We start from the raw sequence: 21331 nt of genomic DNA, 5'->3' as shown, positions 1-21331 counted from the left end.
GCTTATTCTCCATCAGTTTCTATAATCCCCATTTGCCTGTTAAGCTAGTGGCTGTTGCCACATGTTGTGGCAGCGAATTCTATACGTTAATATGCTGTCCAAAGTAGTACTTTGTTTTGTCTGTCCTGAATCTCCTAATCAACTTAACTGAATGATGACTTTGAATTCTAGTGCCGAGAGAGAAACTTCTCCCTCTCCATGTTTCGCCACCTTATGCAAAACTTGCCTTTCCGCTCCTAAATTTAAAAACCTAAATGTAGCCTTTCCTCATTAGGAGAGGTGTGCCACCTCCCTGATCATTTTGGTTGCCCTTTTCCGCACTTTCTTCAGCTCTACAATATCCTTTCTAAGATGTGGCAACCAAAACTATATACTGTATTCCAAGAGTGGTTGCAGCATAGATATAAAGGCAAGGCTCACAATCTTCTGTGAACCTGGGTAACAATACAGAAAAAGACTGTACCTGCATATGACTCTACTCTAGTCCTAGGCTGAAACCTAGAGAAGAAAGACCAACATATGGGATACCTATAAAAATGAGCTCCAGTTTCCCGAAACAGGAAAGAACTTGACCAAATAGGGCAAAAATAACCATTCAAACGTAGTATCCTGTGTTGAATTTAAAAGAAACTAGTGTGTGGTAGATGTGGAGATGGAGTTAAGTCTTTCATCATTTCTATTCAGTGTGAAGGGAGTGCAAAGCAGGGCTTGATCTTGCTGCATCCCCTCCATTATACAGAAGAGTTTATAGCCTTACATTCTTGTAAAAATACTACAAAACACAGTAGGCAGTGTAATCACTCACTTTGTTCTTTCCCCAGTACTTCATTCATTTATTATATTTCTATACCACCCCATAGCTGAAGCAATCTGGGCAGTTTGCAAAAAAAGGCTGAAAAAAGCTTTGCAGCAGATTGGCTTTCACACTATGGAGGTTCAGACAGATACTTCGAATGCTGCCTGATAATGATGCCCTGTTTTTTCCCCGACTCTGGTTGTCTGCTTTTAATAGTTACATGGCAAGCAAAAATTCAGCAGGTGATGTTTTCCCCATTATTTAATCTCCGACAGCTGAATTTCTGCATGTCATACAGCTAGTATGAACAGAGCTGGCCAAAACCCCCATATCCTTGGGAAATGCAGTCCTCTGCTAACCTCTTCCCCCCCGCCCACCCAAGAGGGACTGGTGCAGCTCTGGTGTCATACAATTATTTCTACAAGAGCACTGAAATTGATTATTGCTGGCCCACAGCAAACACATCCATGCACATATATAAATAAGCAGATTTTTTAACAGGACAAAACCCCTCTTGTTCTCCATGAGCTCTCCAATTAGAGGAGCTATACTTTGAGATGCCCCATTTTAATTTACCTACAAAAGTATGTTTGTAGGAGGAACTGTTCACCAGTTCTTTCATCACAGAGCAAGGAAATAAGGGAAAACGTTCTGTAGTTCAAAGTATATTAGGACTTAGTTTATGAAATGTGCTATAATTACAAGGAAATGGATGCTATAATATAATTAACTGATCTTAAAAGCCTCACTTCTGTGTGCCAAACCTAAGTGTATGCCCCTTACAACTAGTAAATCACCTTTCTGTAGTTCTAAGGGCTACTGAAGGACTCCATGAGTAAGTGGATCTGGAGATCTGATATGGCTTGTTTGGCTAAAGTTAGGCCAGATCTGTTACACTAAAGTGGCTTCCAATTCCTATTCTCCTCACAGAGTTACATCACTGAAGTCAGCTGAGGGGGGGTTAAAGTAAAAAGTATTAGATGTCACAAACAAAATAAGGAATCCAACCATCTAATTCAGTTTATCATTCATAATTCAAAAACTTCATAACAGCTCCCAAAATACAGCTGTTTCCAGAAGCTAGATTCTTTGCCCCAACCCAATTCCAAAAATATATTTTTAAAAACATTTCCTTTTAAAAATGAACATATTTGTTAAAAGAGTCGACGTGGCTTTTCAGTTTGCATAGGGCTTGACTCCATGATGAGTATTAAGTGCGATTTCAAGTACAAATTATATGGGCCTCTCTCCCACCCTCAGTGAGAGGAGGTTTCATGAATATGTAGAGATGGACAGCAGTCATATGGCACATTGAGGTAATACACAGAGTCTGTGTACAGGCAAATCCATTAAAGAAACCCAACAACAAATGGCTGTGTTTTCCCACCTATCCATAAGGAAGCGCTTCTTATTAAAAAGCAAGACTTCTATCCCTTAGAAAACCACACTGACAAAAAGAAATTAGTCAGTGTTCTCTGCCCCACTGCACTTGCAATCAAGCCTTTAAAATAATAAGAAGCTACAACTGAGGTTCTGATAAGACATGCACAGACTTATGATGGGAGTTCTGTTCTATGCCATGGTCTTTTCAGCCTGCTTCTCAGCAGCAAATTTGACGTCAAACCACCTTCCTGCCTACAAAAGCGTCCCGCAGCTGCCATAAGAATGCTCTGGTCTGGCAGTGAGAAGCAGCCAAGTGGGGCTGGGTAGCACAAGAAATGTGGGTTATTGCCCTTGTTGCAGTTCATAGTCCTGATGGTTTTTTTTTTCAGGCAGGTAAGTTCCTGACTCTTACTCTCCGTCTGCAATCTTTCAGCAACTGCCAACTGTCCTTGGCCTCCAATTCAAGCCTGACATCTTCCAAGCAAAACTGGCAAGGAACTAGAAGAGGTATTTCCGGCAGGACTCTGTGCCACATTTACACTCAATTCGCATCCGCTTCTTCGGTGAGCCAGCCAGGCTTCCCACTAGGCCAAAATTAGAGTCCATCCTTGTGCTTTCTGCATTGACCGGGTCCACTGTTGAAGAGATGTATTTATTATTTAAAGTATTTATAGGTGGGGGATCAAAACTGGAGCCAAAAGCTCTTACTTTCCCTGGCATCAAATTATATTTCCTAGTCAAAACTCCCCACCAGACAACAAGGCTACTTATTGGCCCACCAGGCTAAACTTGTAACAGATCCCTGCTCCTTAAACTCCTACCTATCACAACCTAAAAAGAAGAAACTAAAGTTAACTTACAAATAAAGTGTGGCAACAGTGTTCTAAATCAAAGGGAAATTTAACTGGAATTTGTAATGTTTCAAAATAGGACCTTCATTTCTAATCCCTGCCCCCCAAGTGCTGTGTGTCAATCTGCAATAAGTCTCAACATCCTCCTAAATTTCTCTACCACTCCCCTTACCTTGCATGTTGTAGTCAAAAGTGAGTTCCTCACCAACACGGATAGGTCGAGTAGCAAAGAAGGCAATGCGTGGCAGCCGCTCATCCAGATTTTCAATGAAGACATTGTACACCTGTAGGTTGGGGTTACACTGGAAGCAAAAAACATAGGAATTGAGAGGAAAGTAAGACAAGCCATAGACAAAAAGTTATGTTGAGGATATGGCTATCGCACTCACACTGTGGTTAACAAAATGTGAAATGTTGCCATAGTAGGCAGCATCCACTGTGTATACATCCTCTACATAGTCCAGGTCAAACAGATAAGTAGCACCCTGTCGGTCATAGATCTGACCCCGTCGTTCAGCTTCCTCCGATGTGATGATCTGGGAGAGACATGAAAGACAGTGAGCACCACAGAAAAGGGTCTATTTCTGCTTTCTTAGTCCTCTGTTGTGAATTATCTCTCCAAATCCCTGTACTTCTGGCTCCCATTTCCCCCACCCCTAACGATCTTCCTCCGCTATGCTTTGTGTAACCTTCTCTACATATCCTATTATCTTAGTCCTGTCTTCAGTTAAATTCAAAAACTTGATCTATCCTAAACTCTCACAGCTGATAGGTTCTCCTCCGAGAGCCGCCTAAAACCATTCCCACCATGGCAGATAAGCTGTTGAAAGATTTATTGATCTGCAAGTAATATCTGAAGTTCAAGATGACTAAAAGTTGATTACTAAAATAATCACACAATGAATTAAAATAAATATATGTTGGACACCTCCCCTTTTGTGGAACCTTCATCCTCCTAAGCTTCTCCTTCTCATAGATGTCCATTAGGTGGCTCCGAAATATCTCTCCACTGCAGTGATGCTCTCATTGCATCAAGCAGGTTGTGTTTTTTCTACTCCAAACATGTCTGAGGGTATTCGCTGGGATTTGTCCCTTTATGACTTCCTTGTTTATATTTATTTAGAAAATGTAAATCCTGCCTTTCGACTGAATGATCCTCAAGGTGACTTATAGTAGATTATCATTACACACACACACACACACACACACACACACACACCACATAACCCAGCAGCCATTAATCCCCAGGTTCAGGGTGTTATTTTTGTGTGTAATAGGATGATCTGTGAGCAAAATGAAATATCCTCAATGTTCTTATCTTTTGGCTGCCACAAAAATCAAATGATATATAAACCTGACAATGGAAAAAGATCTCTCACTTTAAACGGAGATAAAAGAAATTTCTGGACTGAACAGCAACAGTCTGACACAAAGGGGGAAAAGACAATGTAGACTTCAGGGAGAAAATTTACTGGTTGGTACACCTGACGAATGGTTTATTGTTGGATTATCTGGTGGTCCAAGTTTGCACGTCATGCTCGCCATCGAGCCAATCAGAGTTTGTTTATGCACAGCGAAAGGAGCACATGACCCGGGAAATTGTGAGTTAATTAAACCATGATTTGTTGCCATGATGTGCGAACCAGGTCCACAAGATCTGCACGATAACTTTTCCTTTCTTTCTGGAGCTGTCCAACTACTTGCATCACTTCAATTAACAAGGAGGCCAGGCACCCTCCCCCATTTGTATTAGTCCTGGAATTCAAAGGACTTGCTTCTAACTGTTGGGCAAAAACAAAAGACAAGGCTAGACAATATTTTCATTCCACAACTGCGTTCTTTTGCTAGTTGCTAGTCTCACAACAAAGTTCTCAGGAGAATTTTTGCCATGTTTCAGATCTCAATGGATGCATCAGTCCCACAGCTCCTGCTCACCCAGGTATCTTAAGTAATGTCCCACTTGCCCATAATCAAATCAAACCTCAACTGGCCTTATATGAACATGTAAGTTTATATCCAGACTCTATCCTAGATTGGACTCTGTCTCATGCAACATGCTAGTCTATTTCGTTATGTTCACATTAACTGGCATATATCAAACTCCTATCCCTGTCTTGTGTGTGTATACGTACTGCCTAACCCTTTACAGTGCAGGTGAGGAGCCGTTTGTGAATGATAGGAGAATACCAAGCAGTTAGCATCTATTACAGTCAACCAGAATCAGTGGGATTTAGAAAATTAAACTTAGAAGTTAGTTAGAGCAGAGCAAAAGACAAAAGGATATAAAAAGACTCTTCAGCTGTTTATAGTCTCATATTTTGTTAGTTTGTAGTAACATGTTACAAAGATTACTGGGGCAGTTTCTGACTCTGCACTAACGCTAATGTGAATAACATCAGGCCAGCATAAACAATGTCTAGTGCTGCACCAATAGTGCTTACAGGTATGACAGGTTTTCCAGCTTTTTACATTAATGGTAGTGCAGCACTGGATTCTACCCTTGGTTAAAATGTTTGTTGTTGAATCCCATTATTCGTAATTGTTTTTTTAAGTGTATGGTGTTTAATGTATTCATTGCATTTCAATAATGCTGTGAGCTGCTTTGAGGACTTAGGTTGAAAAGCAGGATACAAATCCACTAAATAAATAAAATGCAATCCTATATATATCTGCACTGAAAGAAGACCTATTGAGTTCAATGGGGCTTACTCCCATGTAAGTAGCTATAGGATTGCAGCCTAAATGTTTAGGTCTTTAACATCAACTGTCTCTGCCTCTTCTATGAGCCTGAAGACAAATTCTACTTGAATCTCACTGCTGGCACATGTCACATACATGCATGACATTACTACTTCACCTCTTATATGCAGGGGTAGGCAGTGCGGTGCCCACCAGATGTTTTGGACTACAATTCCAATAACTCAGCCAATATGGCCAAGGCTTGTCGAAGTTATAGTCCAAAACATCTGAAGGGCACCAGGTTGCCTACCCGTCTTATAGTTTGGAACAGGTCAACCCAGCTTTCATTTTTCTTTCCTTCTGCACAACTCAACATCCACCTCACACCTGCTCATCCTACCTCTCCCACATATTCCATGACAAAGCTGTTCTTGCGGATCTTCTCCAGTGTGCGCACACCCCAGCCACGCCCATTATCTGTCCGGAAAATGCAGAGGTCATAACGAATGCCCTTCTGCACCACACGGTTGGGGCAGTCAATCCCACAGCTGCAGCGAGAATTGCACTCATAGATAGGCATGCCTGCCTTGATCTTCACTTGGCCCAGCTCATTATAGGCAAATTTATGGTGTGAGGCACCGGGACAACAACCCCCGGCTGCTTCTGACAGGCAGTCCAAGCATTCGCAGCCCACAGCCACCTGGTTAAGAGTGATGCCCTCCCCAACCTTGTACTCATTAATGTAGACAAAGTCCCGGGGAGGCCCATCCAAGTCCACCTCATTCTCTACCACAATGCATCCTTTGTGGTTGCGCTTGGCATTGAGCTCATACTCCCAATGCCGCAAAGCCCGTCGCTGTTTGGCCTTCTGCACTAGGTAGTTGGAGATGCCTTGGTCAAGCAAGCGCATATTCTTTCTGAGCTTGCATCCTCGCCGGATCAGTGCCTGCTCTAGGTCCCGGTGGAACTGTTTGAGTATACTGATACAGCGCAGGTTCTTTCTGGGCTCCCAGGTGTTCTCTGAATCAGGGTAGCCCCGCCACTTCACCAGGTAGTATTCCTCATCCTGAGTAAAAGGTAACCATGCATAGTGTCAGCCTGAAACATTACAATTCCCGCCCCAGAACAAAAAACAGACCCCAGAAAGTGACATCTCCCAGTAATCCATTCTCCTCCAGTCTACTAAAACAGAAAACCAAGGATAGAACCCAGGAATCCCACATGGATTTTAGCAACTCAGCATCAACAGCTTCTAAGAGCATCGATTCTGTGGCAACTGTGGACCTCCATCCAAAGAAAGGGAGATTATCTGATTAAGCAAAGCCTGGGTAAAAGTAATGGATCTAAAGCAGAAAGAGGGGGGAGCTGTCCGCTAATAAAAATCTCAGTACATGACCTCGCTCAACTGAAAGCTGGAGAGACCAATGCAAGGTTGCATTAGAGGAGGTAATACTAAAGCTGTAGGAAGCCTGAGAAACTCACCCGAACTTTCTTGTAGTCACACAGATACTCCACTTCAAAATCACAGAGGTTTTTTCTGGTAATGCCCAAGGTCGGGCAGCACACCTTCTCCAAACGGCACAGATCCTGGAGCTGGGACCAAGATGACTTGCAACAAACAGAGCAGGCTACAGGTGATAAGGGCAGATGTGCACTGTTAGACGAAATATACCTTTTGCCTTAACAACAAAAGCAGTAATAGGTTCTCTGGCTGGCCCTGCCAAGAATCTTATCTAGTCATTAGAGAAAGGGAAGTCTCAGAACCCTGAGCCTAACATGGACAATGCCAGTGTTTCACTTTCACATTCTTGTCATAATTCTTGTTCTCAGTCCCATCTCCTTAAACCCCAATTGTTTATTCATTTTTTTTTTTTTATTAGCGAATGGACCCAGCTTTGTACAGGCGGGAATAGACCTTATGTTGATACAGCAAAGGCTGCAAGTGAACTTAAACAGCTGTCAGATTTGGACATGCTCTGTCTGAGTCAGGGTTGATTTGATTTAAATCAAATTGATTTCAATCATGATTTCAATTGCTTCTCTGAAGGACTCAATTTTAATGAGTTAAATCACAGTTTAAATCACTAGTGAAGAAGATTCTACTTAACCATCATTTTTAGTAGAAGTACATTATTGTTCAATTTAACCTTAATACATATTCAGAGATGTAGGTTTCATTAGAAGGTAGGTGCACACTAAGCAATTATTCTGAATTGTTTTCAGATTAATTTTCATTAAAAAAAGGAATGATAATATGGTCATTTTAGTAATAAAGCAGAATTAACTTGTGAGGTCATTCAGGAGAAGAACCAGCTTCAACTGTTCAATTAATCATGGTATTTTTGTCACCACCACCAAACAGGCTTTTAAACTGTAGTAATAAGATTGTTCCCCTTCATGGATCACTGCCTTGTTGTGGCGAAGGGGCTTGCGTAACTCAGTGAAGCCATAAGCTATGCCGTGCAGGGCCACCCAAGACGGACAGGTCATGGCAGAGAGTTCTGACAAAATGTGATCCACTGGAGAAGGAAATGGCAACCCACTCCAGTATTCTTGCCAAGAAAACCCCATGGAACGTGTCACAAGGCTAAAAGATATGATGCCGGAAGATGAGCCCCTCAGGTCGGAAGGTGTCCAATATTCTACTGGGGAAGAGCAGAGGGTATTTCCAAGTAGCGCCAGAAAGAGTGAAGCGGCTGGGCCAAAGCCGAAAGGACACTCAGCTGTGGATGTGTCTGGTGGTGAAAAGAAAATCCGATGCTGTAAAGAACAATATTGTTTAGGAACCTGGAATGTCAGATCAATGAATCAAGGTAAGCTGGAGGTGGTCAAACATGAGATGGCAAGATTGAACATCGACATCTTGGGAATCAGCGAACTAAAATGGACAGGCATGGGCGAATTTAATTCAGGTGACCATCATATCTACTATTGTGGGCAAGAATCCCTTAGAAGAAATGGAGTAGCACTCATAGTCAACAAAAGGGTGGGAAAAGCAGTACTGGGGTACAATCTTAAAAATGATAGAATGATCTCAGTACGAATCCAAGGCAAACCATTCAACATCACAGTAATTCAAGTCTATGCCCCAACCACTGATGCCGAAGAAGCTGAGGTTGATCGGTTCTATGAAGACCTACAACACCTTCTAGAACTCACACCAAAAAAAGATGTCCTCTTCATCATAGGGGATTGGAATGCTAAAGTAGGAAGTCAAGAAATCACCGGGATAACAGGCAGGCATGGCCTTGGTGTACAAAATGAAGCAGGACAAAAGCTAATAGAGTTTTGCCAAGAGAACATGCTGATCATAGCAAACACTCTTTTCCAACAGCACAAGAGGCGACTCTACACATGGACGTCACCAGATGGTCAATATCGAAATCAGATTGATTATGTCCTTTGCAGCCAAAGATGGAGAAGCTCCATACAGTCAGTAAAAACAAGACCTGGAGCTGACTGTGGCTCAGATCATGAGCTGCTTCTTGCAAAATTTCGGCTTAAATTGAAGAACTTCGGGAAAACCACTAAACCGTTCAGGTATGACCTAAATCATATCCCTGATGAATATACAGTGGAGGTGAGGAATAGATTTCAGGGATTAGACCTGATAGACAGAGTGCCTGAGGAACTATGGATGGAGGTCCATAACATTGTTCAGGAGGCAGCAACTCAATCCATCCCAAAGAAAAAGAAATGCAAGAAAGCAAAGTGGCTGTCTGATGAGGCTTTACAAGTAGCTCACGAAAGAAGGGAAGCGAAAAGCAAGGGAGAAAGGGGAAGATATACCCAACTGAATGCAGAGTTCCAGAGAATAGCAAGGAGAGACAAGAAGGCCTCCTTAAATGAACAATGCAAAGAAATCGAGGAAAACAATAGAATGGGAAAGACTAGAGATCTCTTCAAGAAAATTGGAGATCTCAAGGGAACGTTTTGTGCAAAGACGGGCATGATAAAGGACAAAGAAGGCAGGGACCTAACAGAAGCAGATGAGATTAAGAAGAGGTGGAAAGAATACACAGAAGAACTATACAGGAAAGATCTGAATGTCCCTGATAGCCATGATAGTGCGGTCACTGAACTTGAGCCGGACATCCTAGAGAGTGAAGTCAAGTGGGCCTTAGGAAGCATTAGTAACAACAAAGCTAGCGGAGATGACAGTATTCCAGCCGAGCTATTTAAAATCCTAAAAGATGATGCTGTTAAAGTGCTGCATTCAATATGCCAACAAATCTGGAACACTCAACAGTGGCCACAAGACTGGAAAAGGTCAGTTTACATTCCAATTCCAAAGAAGGGCAATGCCAAAGAGTGTTCAAACTACCGCACAATTGCGCTCATTTCACATGCCAGCAAGGTGATGCTCAAAATCCTACAAGCTAGGCTTCAGCAGTATGTGAACCGAGAACTACCGGAAGTACAAGCTGGGTTTAGAAAAGGCAGAGGAACTAGAGATCAAATCGCCAACATTCGCTGCATCATGGAGAAAGCAAGAGAATTCCAGAAAAACGTCTATTTCTGCTTCATTGACTACGCTAAAGCCTTTGATTGTGTGGATCACAACAAACTGTGGCAAATTCTGAAAGTGATGGGAGTATCAGACCACCTTACCTGTCTCCTGAGAAACCTGTACGAGGGTCAAGAAGCAACAGTCAGAACCAGACATGGAACAACCGATTGGTTCAAAATTGGGAAAGGAGTACAACAAGGCTGCATATTGTCACCCTGCTTATTTAACTTATATGCAGAGTACATCATGAGAAATGCTGGGTTGGATGAATCAGAGGTCGGAATTAAGATTGCTGGGAGAATTATCAACAACCTCCGATATGCAGACGATACCACCCTAATGGCAGAAAGTGAAGAGGATCTAAAGAGCCTCTTGTTGAGGGTGAAAGAGGAGAGTGCAAAAGCTGGTTTGAAACTCAACATTAAAAAAATGAAGATCATGGCATCTGGCCCCATCACTTCCTGGCATATAGAAGGGGAAGAAATGGAAGCAGTGACAGATTTTACTTTCTTGGGCTCCAAGATCACCGCAGACGGTGACTGTAGCCATGAAATTAAAAGACGCTTGCTCCTTGGGAGGAAAGCTATGGCCAACCTAGACAGCATAGTAAGAAGCAGAGACATCACCTTGCCGACAAAGGTCCGTCTAATCAAAGCTATGGTTTTCCCAGTAGTAATGTATGGCTGTGAGAGCTGGACTATAAGGAAGGCTGAGCGCCGAAGAATTGATGCCTTCGAACTGTGGTGCTGGAGAAGATTCTTACGAGTGCCCTGGACTGCAAGGAGGTCAAATCAGTCCATCCTAAAGGAAATCAACCCTGAGTGCTCATTGGAAGGACAGATAATGAAGCTGAAGCTCCAATATTTTGGCCACCTAATGCGAAGAGAAAACTCCCTGGAAAAGACCCTGATGCTGGGAAAGACTGAAGGCAAAAGGAGAAGGGGACGGCAGAGGATGAGATGGCTAGATAGCATCATGGATGCAATGAATATGAACTTGAGCACGCTCCGGGAGAGAGCGCAGGACAGGAAGGCCTGGCATGCTATGGTCCATGGGGTCACGAAGAGTCAGACACGACTGAACAACAACAAAATAAGTTTGTTTATTCTTCTGGTTAGTTTTCTTCTTCAACAAACAACACTAACAAAACATGCACATGGATTTTTGTGGAGGATACATACAGCAAGTTTCCCCAGGAGTCAGGACTGCGCGAATATGTTCTGTTCACTTTTGGTTTCACTTTCTATTCCCCTCCCCTATCCGTCGCATTTATATCCAGACTCCTCCTCCTTGTTCAGATCTACTCCATCTCCCCAAATTCTCTATTGGTTGACTTTCTCTATGTTTGCACTTAGAGAGAGGCTAGGCCGAGGGAGGGAGGGAGAATGGTCTTCTGTACACCACCTGCAGTGCGCAATGGGACTGATCAGGTTATCTCCCATTTCCATAAACTGTTGTTAACATATTCATAGAATATAATTAGAAGTTGTATAATTAGTATTCATGATGACATCTTTGACATCTCCCCTAGGGTCCCCTTGGTATGCATGCTTAGTTTCAGGTGTCTAGGCTTCATGGTCTTGGTGGTATTGTGGTGACAGACAGTGCATTTTGCACCAATGGAAGCTTCTGGACACTCTTCAGGAGTAGCCCCAAGTAAAGTGCATTGAAGTAGTCTAAGTGTGATGTAACCAAGGCATGGATAATTGTTGTCAAGTCAAACTGACTTAGGAAGGCTGGCACACCTAGTATAATTGTAAAAATGCATTCCTTGCCATTGCTACCACCTGACGATCCAGGGACAGTATCGGATCAAGGAGGATTCCCAAGCTATGGCCCTGATCCTTCAGGGGGAGCGCAACCCCTTCCAGAACAGGTTGGATCCCAATCCCTGAGTCAGGCTTTCTACTGACCAACAACATCTCTGTCTTGTCTGGGTTTAACACCAGCTCATTCACCCTCATCCCATCCATTATCAAACTCAGGCAATGTTCAAAGGTTTCCATGGTTTCCTTAGAGTTAGTTAACAAAGAGCAATATAGCTGGATGTCATCACCATATTGGTGGCACCTTATTCCAAAGCTCTAAATGACCTCTCTCAGTGGTTTTATGTAAACATGGGGGACAAGATAAAACCCTATGGTACACCATAGGCCAGGGGCTGGCAACGCGGTGCCCATCTTACCAGCAGCTGGGATTGCTACAAAATAGGTTTCTGTTGGTCCTCAAAACTGTGAGTTCAAAGGAGTGGTCTAGTGTGTTAGGGCTCAAACACCGCCTCTGCTTCGTACTCAATTTGTTGGGCAAGTTACTTGTCCTTTGCCATGCCTCCCATGGCAGCCATTTTGTGGTGGTGCCCAGGAGTTTATCAAATTGCCAAATGTGTCCATGGCCCCAAAAGATTGCCTACTCCTGCCAAAGGTGAACCGCCATGGAGTCAAACAGTAATCCCACAGCACTACCTTCTCGACATGGCCCAAGAGAAGGACTGGAACTGCTGCAAAACAGCACCCACAAGGCCCAGCCCCACCAGACAGTCCAGAAGGATACCATGGTTAATGGTATCAAAAGCCACCGAGAGATCCAGGATGGGTCACGCTCCCCCATCCAGTTCCCACTGTAGATCATCCACCAAGGTGACCAAGGCAGTCTTAGTCCCATATCCCAGCCAAAAGCCCAATTGAAATGGGTCCAGATCAGGGGTGGGCATCTTGTGGCCCTCTAGATGTTTTGGCCTACAACTCCCATCAGCCCTAGCCAGCATAGCCAATCATGAGGAACAATGGCAGTGTAGACCAAAACATCTGGAGGGCCACAAATTGCCCACCCCTGATCCAGATAACTGGTATAATTGCAACACGCCACCTTCTCAGTCACCTTAGCTAAGAATGGTACATTTGAGACCGGCCTATAGTTAGACAAATATCCTGGGTCCAGGGGAAGGTTTATTTTAAAAAGGTCCTATTACTGCTTCTTTTAAACAAGAGGGAACAACCTGCTCTGACAAAGAGGCATCAATCACTTTCCTTAACCACAGCATCAGTCCCACCATGACTAATTTAATCAGCCAAGAAGGGAAAGGGTTGTATACACAGGTGGTAGTCCTCACTGCTCCAGATAACCTGTCCAAATCCTTGAGATCAACAAGCTGAAAAGAATCTAAAACAACTGGACAAGCAGTTGCCAAGGTTACATCAATCTGACCTGCCCCAATATTGGAGTCCATGTCAAGGTGAATCTGAGTAACTTTATGTGCAAAGCACAGCACTTTTTTTTTTCACAGAGAGCCACCAACTTCTCTGGCTCCCCTGCTCCAGCATCCTGGCAAAGAAGGCCTCACACGCTATGGAAAAGCACTGGTGGACTATTCTGTGTGGATGCGGTAGTGGTAGAGAAGTTTTCTTCGTTGTTCTCACCACCACGGTATAGGTCTTTAAATGGTTTTTCACCTGTGATCAGTCAGATTCATCCCAATTTTTTCTCCAATGGTGCTATATGCTGCTGTTTCATTGCTCTCAACTCCCTGTTAAACCAGGGAGTTGACCTGGCTCTACCAGGACAGAGAGAGCTTAGGAAAGATAGTTGTCAACAGCCTGGGTCATTTCTGTATTCCACAGATCAGCCAGGGCTTCAACAGCACTCCAGAAACGAGGCAGGAAATTCCTCAAGAGCATTCAGGAAACCATTCAGATCCATCAGACATCTACCATTTTAACTGGCCCTCTACCCTTGCAGACTAGCTTTTGCCAATCCAAAGCTATCTAGATAGTGATCTGTCCATGAGAACGGAGTCACACATAACTCCACACCTGCAAAGCACCAGCTCCATCAAAACATGCTTCATGCACAGGACCAGACACCAGCTGAGACAGGTCCATGCTTGCTATGGCAGACATGAAATCCTAAGCCTCTCCTGACTGAGCAACCTCAGGGTGAACATTGATATCCCCCAGAACAAGAAGCCTGGGGCCACCCAGCACCAACCCTGATATCACCCCAGCTAGCTCAGGAAGGGAGATAGTAGAGCAGTAGGGTGGATGGTACAGAAACAGAATCTCTACACTATCATGGCTACCCAACCACAGCAGGATGCATTCAGATAAGCAGACTACTGGATGGAGCAGCTGGTCAGTGAGATATAATTCTTATAAACTACTATCACTCCACCTCCCCCAACCCTAGCCAGCTGTTCCACAGAATAACCTGGTGGACCGAGCTGGGTAAGACCCCCTCTTCCCTCAGCCAGGTCTCTATGATACGTATCAGGCATGACTTCTAACCTTAGAAGTCCAAGTAACATACTTCTATGATACTATGACCAATTTCATGTCCCAAGTAAAGTATTATTCTTAGCTTATCAGCTTTTCTAACCAGTTCAGGTTCTAGGGAAGAGGATTACTTCCCCATTTTATAAACAGAGGACCAAAAATACTCTTCCAGGGAAATTACTCTCTATTCTAACATTTTAAAACCTCCTTTCAGTCTCCAGCTTCAATTTATTGGTGGCCCATTTGCAGTCATTATGATTATCTATAATAATAAAGGAGGATGTGTGTCTTTCTGTCTGTCTGTCAGCACCATAGCTCCAAAACTGTGAAACCTAGACACCTGAAACTTGGCAAACATACTAAAGAGACCCTAGAAGTGTGCACTGCAGGGTTATTTGGTTTTTACAACATATTAGTTTAATTAATTTAAGTGTCTGTGTTTGAAGCCTGCAGTATCAACTTAGGTCACTAGGTTGCAGATGTCCCTAACCAGCACATAGCTTTGCAGTTAATAACAGTCTGAAGCCAGGTAATGGGGCATAGTCCAAGGGAAGAGTTATACAGCTACACACACACACACACACCAGTGTAGAGAGCCCCTCTTCAGGGAAATGGAGTGGGCAGACCCCTCCCTCAGGGAACTCTAGAGATACACCACAGCAGTGGGCATGCCTTCACTTAGACAGGGAGGCACAATATGTCCAACTCTCACAGCAGTGTAACCTTGCTTGAAGGCTTTGGTCTAACAAACTAAGGGCTGTTAAAATCTGTGCAAAGCAGTCTGTTTGCTAGTTATTTATAAAGCACCTAAAATTTCTAGGCACTTTACAAAACTTAAAAATAACAAAGGCCTTACCCTTAGCTTTACAAATTGAAAGTAAAAGCATGACATAGTAAGGAGAAAGCAATCCTATGGCCCTTGCATGAGCGTCTCAGGGACCATAGGATTGTTCAGATTCCTCCTTCTGAGGTTGAAGATAGCACTCCAGCCTCAGAAGAGGAAGCTGGAGATCCAACTCGACCCTCCTTCCCTGCCCCCTCCTAACTGGCACAGAAAGAACCGTGCCAGCTGCCCTCCAAGGTCAGAAAAGTGACTAAAGAGGAAGAGGAAGAAAGGGGGCATTCCAGTGGGAGGGAAGGAGACTGGAGAGGCGAGGATATGATTTATCCTGAACCTCCTCCAGCCTCCTTCCCTCCCCCTCCGAAGCACCCTCGCTAGACAGGCTAAAAACCCTGTCTAGTGAAATCTGTAGGGCAGGAGGACAGGGAGGCAAAGATCACCTCCATTGCTCCTCCAGCCCTACACGGGATGATCAGATGCCTCTGAGTTTGGGGGCTTTCAGTCACCAAGGGTGCAAATGATAGGACTGCACCCTTAAAGGAAGGAGAATTAATTAGGGAAAGCAAGGGAAAGTAGCTGTCGAAACACACCAATAAAAGGGCTTTTCTCCCACCATCCCAGGCAGATTGCTTGGCTGTTGGAATACAAGAAACTAGGGGCTAAGTGGCAGTTGTGCCAGGAAGACAAGCAGAAAGGACCTCAGTGTACCTCCCACATTAGTTATTGGACCCAAGTACTTCTTCCTAGTGTTCACAGATAAATTAACAATATCCTGGGAGGAACATGGTTCTGTGGCAGAACACCTGCTTTACATGCAGAAGGTCCCAGGTTCAAGACCTGGTATCTGCAGGTCAGGCTGCCTGAGACCTTGGAGAACCACTGCCAGTCAGGAATACTGAGCTAGATGGACCAATGGACTCAGTCTAAGGCAGCTTCATATGTTAATATAAGTCCAGTAGATTTCTTTTGCTGCATTCTAGCCTAAAGGAATCTGGAGTTTGGGTAATGAAATCCTATATGTACCCGTAATTAAGCGCATAATCCTATCCGATCTGCCCTGGGTACTTGTAAGCCTCAGAACTCAGAGGCTTATGTGTATTCAATGCAGAACGGGAGGCATGTTGCACCTCCCACTCTGCATTTTAGCTAGATGGGCATTTTCACCCATCTAGTGGAGGCTTGGGGGAGGGGGAGGGAAGGAGCAGCCCTGCGCCTCTAGTCTCCTCCCCTCCCACTGACACACCCCCTTTTCCCCATCTCCGTGCTCCATTTTGCAAGCATGGAGAGGTAGCTGGCGTGGTTCTCTCCATGCCAGCTACAAGGCGGAGGGAAATATGGTTTCCTGGCTCTGAGATCGGAGCCCTGTTTCTGACCTCGGATCCAGGAATCCGAAATATCCTATGTCCCACAGACACTGTCTAGGGGACATAGTATTGGTACCTAAGAACTTTAGCAGCAAACTAGTTTGCTCAAATATATTGCCTTTCATCTGCAGAATCCTCATTCTTTTCAAGGCTATAAAGCTGACAGCACTAGGTTAGCACCAAATGCATGGAAGTGAGAAGTGAGAGGGTCATTATGATTTTTGATTATCATATTATCACCTGCCCCAAACCCTTGAGCTCCTGCAGGCTATAAAATCAGATGCAACAGAAATTAACTGTAAGGGCAATGACCACTGCATTTTCAATAATTAACTGGTAGACTGAGCTATTACGAACTTTTATTATTCTACTTTGGAGGAAAGTTTAACATCAACACACTGAAGCAACATGACAGACATTTAATTCAGCCACCTCCCCTTATGCTGAGATGCCCCACTGACAAATTAGCCCAGATTAAAGGCACAATCCAATGCAGGGCTGGCTGGGGAACGCTGGGAGCTGTAGGACTTATATAAATTTCATATATTTCAGAAAAAATGCTAATAACTGATTACTGGAATTGCAAAACCAAATTTGTGGGCTGAGCAATCAGGAAGGATGACTTAGGGGAATAAAGGTAGTTTAAACATCTACATGAGTTTTATTGTCCCACTAAAAAATTGGCGTATACAAGTATAACAATCACTGTGACTATTAAGAAAACTAGAGTAACTACCTAGACATCTCTAGGTCATCTCCAGGTGGTGTAAAGCCCACAGTCTCTTTCAGTTCTGCGACAGACAGATGTCAACATTTAATGTGGACCTTTGAGATCATACATTCATAATAATTTAACCCAAATTAGAGCTGGTCATCTTCAGCATCTGCATTTCTACTTCCTCTAGATCAGGAGTGGCCAGAAGGTAGATCTCCAGATGTTCTGGACTTCAACTCCCAGAAGTTCCTAACACCATGGCCAATGGTCAGGAATGCTGGGAGTTGAAGTCCAAAACATCTGGAGATCTTTTTGTCCACACTGCTCTAGATCACAGCTGCCATCCGAGCTCCACCAAAATCTACACTGTTAGATTGTACACCATTATTTTTTGTTCTGTAAACCATTCAGGACTCCTTTTTGACCAAGAACGGGGTAAATATGCTTTAATTAAACAAATACGTGGCTGGGATGGTTCCTCCATGGGCTAAATCGAGAATCTGACAGACCAAGGGTCTGAGCAGCAGTAATGGCCTCAGGAAGATCATCCTGTGAGTAATGTCATAAGTCAGCCTTTTGGAAGTCGCCCCTAAAAGCGAGGGATTTTCCAAAGGGCGGCGGGGGAGCGTTAAACGTGACATGGCTTTTCCAGGGATGGAAGAGGTGAGCACATGGTGAAAGCGCACAAGGGCCCAGCAAAAGGAGAGGCTGCTAGCAGAAGGGTGACGAGGAGACTGAGCGAGGGGGAAAGGGAGCCTTCTTTGCCAACGAAAGAGGCATTAGCAGAGAAACAATTAAACAGTCACTGCAGGCAAAAGGTGAAAATGTTGTTATCGGGGGGGGGAGCCCCTTTCGCCCCGCAAGTTATTTATACCCATGCGCATTCCCCACACTTCAGGCCCCCGTTCTCTCTCCCCGCCCCGCGCCACTCCTTTCCCGCTTTCGGCGCGCGGCAGCCCACGACCACGCCACGTACGCCGGCTCGCGCGCTCCCCTCTCCGCCCCGTAACGGTCGTCGCGGACTGCCGCCTCCGCCTCGCGCCGCTAAGAACGCGGCGGCGGGCGCTAATTGGCTCTCTCGCCCTCGCGACACCGACCGGCTCTCGGCCGCGGGCCCTCGCGCGCGCCGCCGCCGCCGCCGCCGCCTCCACGCCCGCCTCGCGCTGCGGGTCCGGCGCGCTCGTGCCGTTTTCACTCACCTTTTAAATTTTCCGCCATCTTGCGCTTTTTTTTATTTCCCTCCAGCCACTGAGGCCGCCAGAAAGTTTTCATCTCACGGGGAAGGGAGCGGGGGTTGGGGGCGGAGCCGGAGTGTCCGATGGCGCTCTCCAGGTCTCTTCTATTGCGCCTCGCCCGTGAGTAATGTGCGCCCAGCCCAATGAGAAGTTCCGGAGCTTTCCTAGGTCCCACCCAGCGACTTCGAGGGCCTCCTCCCTGGCCCTATTTGCATCGTCCCGCAGCACGTCCGTGCCCGAGCGCAACTCGGCGCGAAGCCTTCGTCGCCGTCGTTTGCCGGCACTCTTAAGGCTGTAATTATGACAAGCCTGCTTGCTGAGGAGTAATGCTAGGAAGTTTGCTGTCTGCACAGCAACCTGTGAAATCACGCCAGAAATCAGTTGCAAACCGTGGGGCCAAAAAGGAAAACATGAAATCCGCGAGATACAGGCGTACAGTTGAACTTACTTGCCAGTAAACGTGAAAGTGATGGTGTTAGCAGGTGAAAGCATAACTTCCTCTTGTCCTTGACTTCCCATCACACTAGGAGCAAAATGAAGAAGATATATAAAACATGGCCCGAATCTGACTATTTTCCATATCCCCGACGGTCCCTACTTAATACCGACGGTTCCCGTTTAATCTCTGGCTGTATTTTGCCTTTGTGGAAGATGGCAGGTTCTAGACATGAGCAGAGCAATCCGGAGCATGTTTTCTCAGATGGAAGAAATGAAGCCTTTTCTCGCATCTGATAAGGATCTGGTCAACATATCACCTGGCATTTCAAAGACAATCCTCAGTTTACACCCCAGGGCCATTTCAAATGCTCCATGGTATCTACCTAGGAGGGGTTTTTTCTCCACAATACCATTAGCTCTCTTCTACTCTCAGACGGACTGCCTGCCATGTAGTGGATCCACCCCAACTTTTTTAAAAAAGGTTTAATTCTAAATCCAGGTAAGCAATTTCAGATTACTATGGATTAACTCACATAGGACATGAACATGCAACAGAGTCCTATGAACATCTGCCTTAGGAAGCTGTCCTCTTGGCCAATAAGCACCCTCTCTGGGGTAGCGATCCCATGCTCACTTTAAAGTTGCAACCAGTTGTGGAGCCACCTCTTATGTTGCACTGTGGAGTCTGGACTGTCTGCATACTATTTCAGAGTTGTTGGCTGTAAGTTCCTTATTCACCCAAGCCTCTTTTTGGTTTGCCTTCAAGAAGACTCTAGCAGCAAACCTCTACACAGATTTTTTTTAACCCAGTTCACTGTCTTTGTAAATGCCTGTCTACATGAATGTTCCCCTATGGGACTGGTGAATGCAGTACTCTTCTTTCATTTCAATAGGAATTACACCCTATCTAAGTGTACATCAATAGGTTGGCGCTCCAAATTGTTCCTCATGCATTAGCATCATTCCAGTTGGGGCTGAGGAACCAGTCTGTCTAAACTGCATCAGACAACACCTATATGATGTATAGTTGTCTCAGCAGACAACTTAGCATTGATTGTCAGAGACTATGTGTACTTACACATGCTTGTGGACAAGGTGCACCTGCCTGACTATCTTATTGGTGTCTATCCTGCATATGTACCTGCCTAGCTGTCTTAACACTGTCTGGTTCCACTCTACTGTCAATAGAATGGAACCAGAAACCAGACCTCAGGTGCCTTGGCTTCCATGGATTTTCAATGGTGGATTGCTTAGATTTCACTTACTGCACTGACTGCTGCTCTTTTTGCTGGTCGCATCTGGTAGAAGATCTGTTTTTTCCTGATGGTGATGGTGTTTCTTCTCCTTCCCTCATAGGAATGGAACAGATCTCATACTTATGACACTGTGATGGGATAGGCAACTCTAGTTCATAGCCATATCAACACTGTTATGGAGCAACTGTCTGCTTCCTCCTTCAGCCTCAATCCTTTACTTCTGCAGTACAAACAGTTTTCATTAATAAATTCTATTATCTCTTTTTGAATCTGTGAGGGTACTCTGTGAAAGCATCTTTCCTGGGGAATTGGCCTTGACTCTATAGCTCTTCCAGATGGGGCTTTTATTCGGCAATCGTCCTGCCCCATTTCTGGAATTCAGAGTCCAGATGACGATTTGTAACCCTCTCATGCTTTCCCACTGCTTCTTTCACCTTTTTGCTTACCAGAAAAAAAATCTTTTAAGGAGGGATAGGGAAAAGCTGCCTTTTGACTGGTAGCAATATGAGCTGTCCAACCAGAAGCCCCCTACATATATTTTCAAGTCTCCTTTTCTCTTCTTCTCTTCAAGACATATTATCCATGTATGAAGTCATCTAAACTACACACACACACACACACACACACACACTGGTTGGCTTAACAAGTGAGCAAACAATTTCCTTTTAGCTATATACTATCAAGAATCATGTCAACCATATGTGTCCTGCTCAGGGTGGATAAAAAAAAAATTTAAATCAGATTTTTTTTTCATTTAAATTGGATTTGTTAAATTTAAGTTGGATTTATTTCGATTTTTTTTAAGTCATCAAAATAGAAACTTCTATTTTTTTTTTACAGAAACAACAGTTACGATTAAATCTAATCACAAACTTGCTAGACCCACATCTGTTGTTGTTTATTAGTTCAGTCGCTTCCGACTCTTCATGACTTCATGGACCAGCCCACACCAGAGCTTCCTGTCAGCCGTCGCCACCCCCAGCTCCCCCATGGTT

At 44.4% G+C, this 21331-nt stretch overlaps 1 protein-coding gene across 1 annotated transcript; it reads right to left on the bottom strand.

The window, feature by feature from the left end:
- Positions 1–787: 787 nt before the first annotated feature.
- SUV39H1 (SUV39H1 histone lysine methyltransferase) lies at positions 788–18767 on the bottom strand. The gene is made up of 6 exons (XM_084836230.1): positions 18607–18767; positions 7192–7337; positions 6110–6775; positions 3420–3566; positions 3203–3332; positions 788–2814 (listed from the first exon to the last, which is right to left on the bottom strand). Exons 1-6 carry the CDS (start codon positions 18677–18679, stop codon positions 2678–2680), a joined length of 1299 nt encoding a protein of 432 aa, XP_084692356.1. The 5' UTR covers positions 18680–18767; the 3' UTR covers positions 788–2677.
- Positions 18768–21331: the final 2564 nt, after the last annotated feature.

Source organism: Heloderma suspectum, chromosome 2 (assembly GCF_057233095.1).
Source record: "Heloderma suspectum isolate Gila_16-S chromosome 2, 16-S_ref, whole genome shotgun sequence".
NCBI lineage: Eukaryota > Metazoa > Chordata > Lepidosauria > Squamata > Helodermatidae > Heloderma > Heloderma suspectum.
Note: the sequence above shows the minus strand (reverse complement) of the source record. Positions and strands in the feature narration are given on the sequence as shown.

Coding starts and splice junctions, on each gene's coding strand:
- SUV39H1 (XM_084836230.1), bottom strand. CDS start 18,679: ATGAAAACTTTCTGGCGGCCTCAGTGGCTGGAGGGAAATAAAAAAAAG. Junction 7,338..18,606: donor GATGGCGGAAAATTTAAAAG/GTGAGTGAAAAC, acceptor TATCACCTGTAG/CCTGCTCTGTTTGTTGCAAG. Junction 3,333..3,419: donor CACATTTTGTTAACCACAGT/GTGAGTGCGATA, acceptor TTTTGCTTCCAG/TGTAACCCCAACCTACAGGT.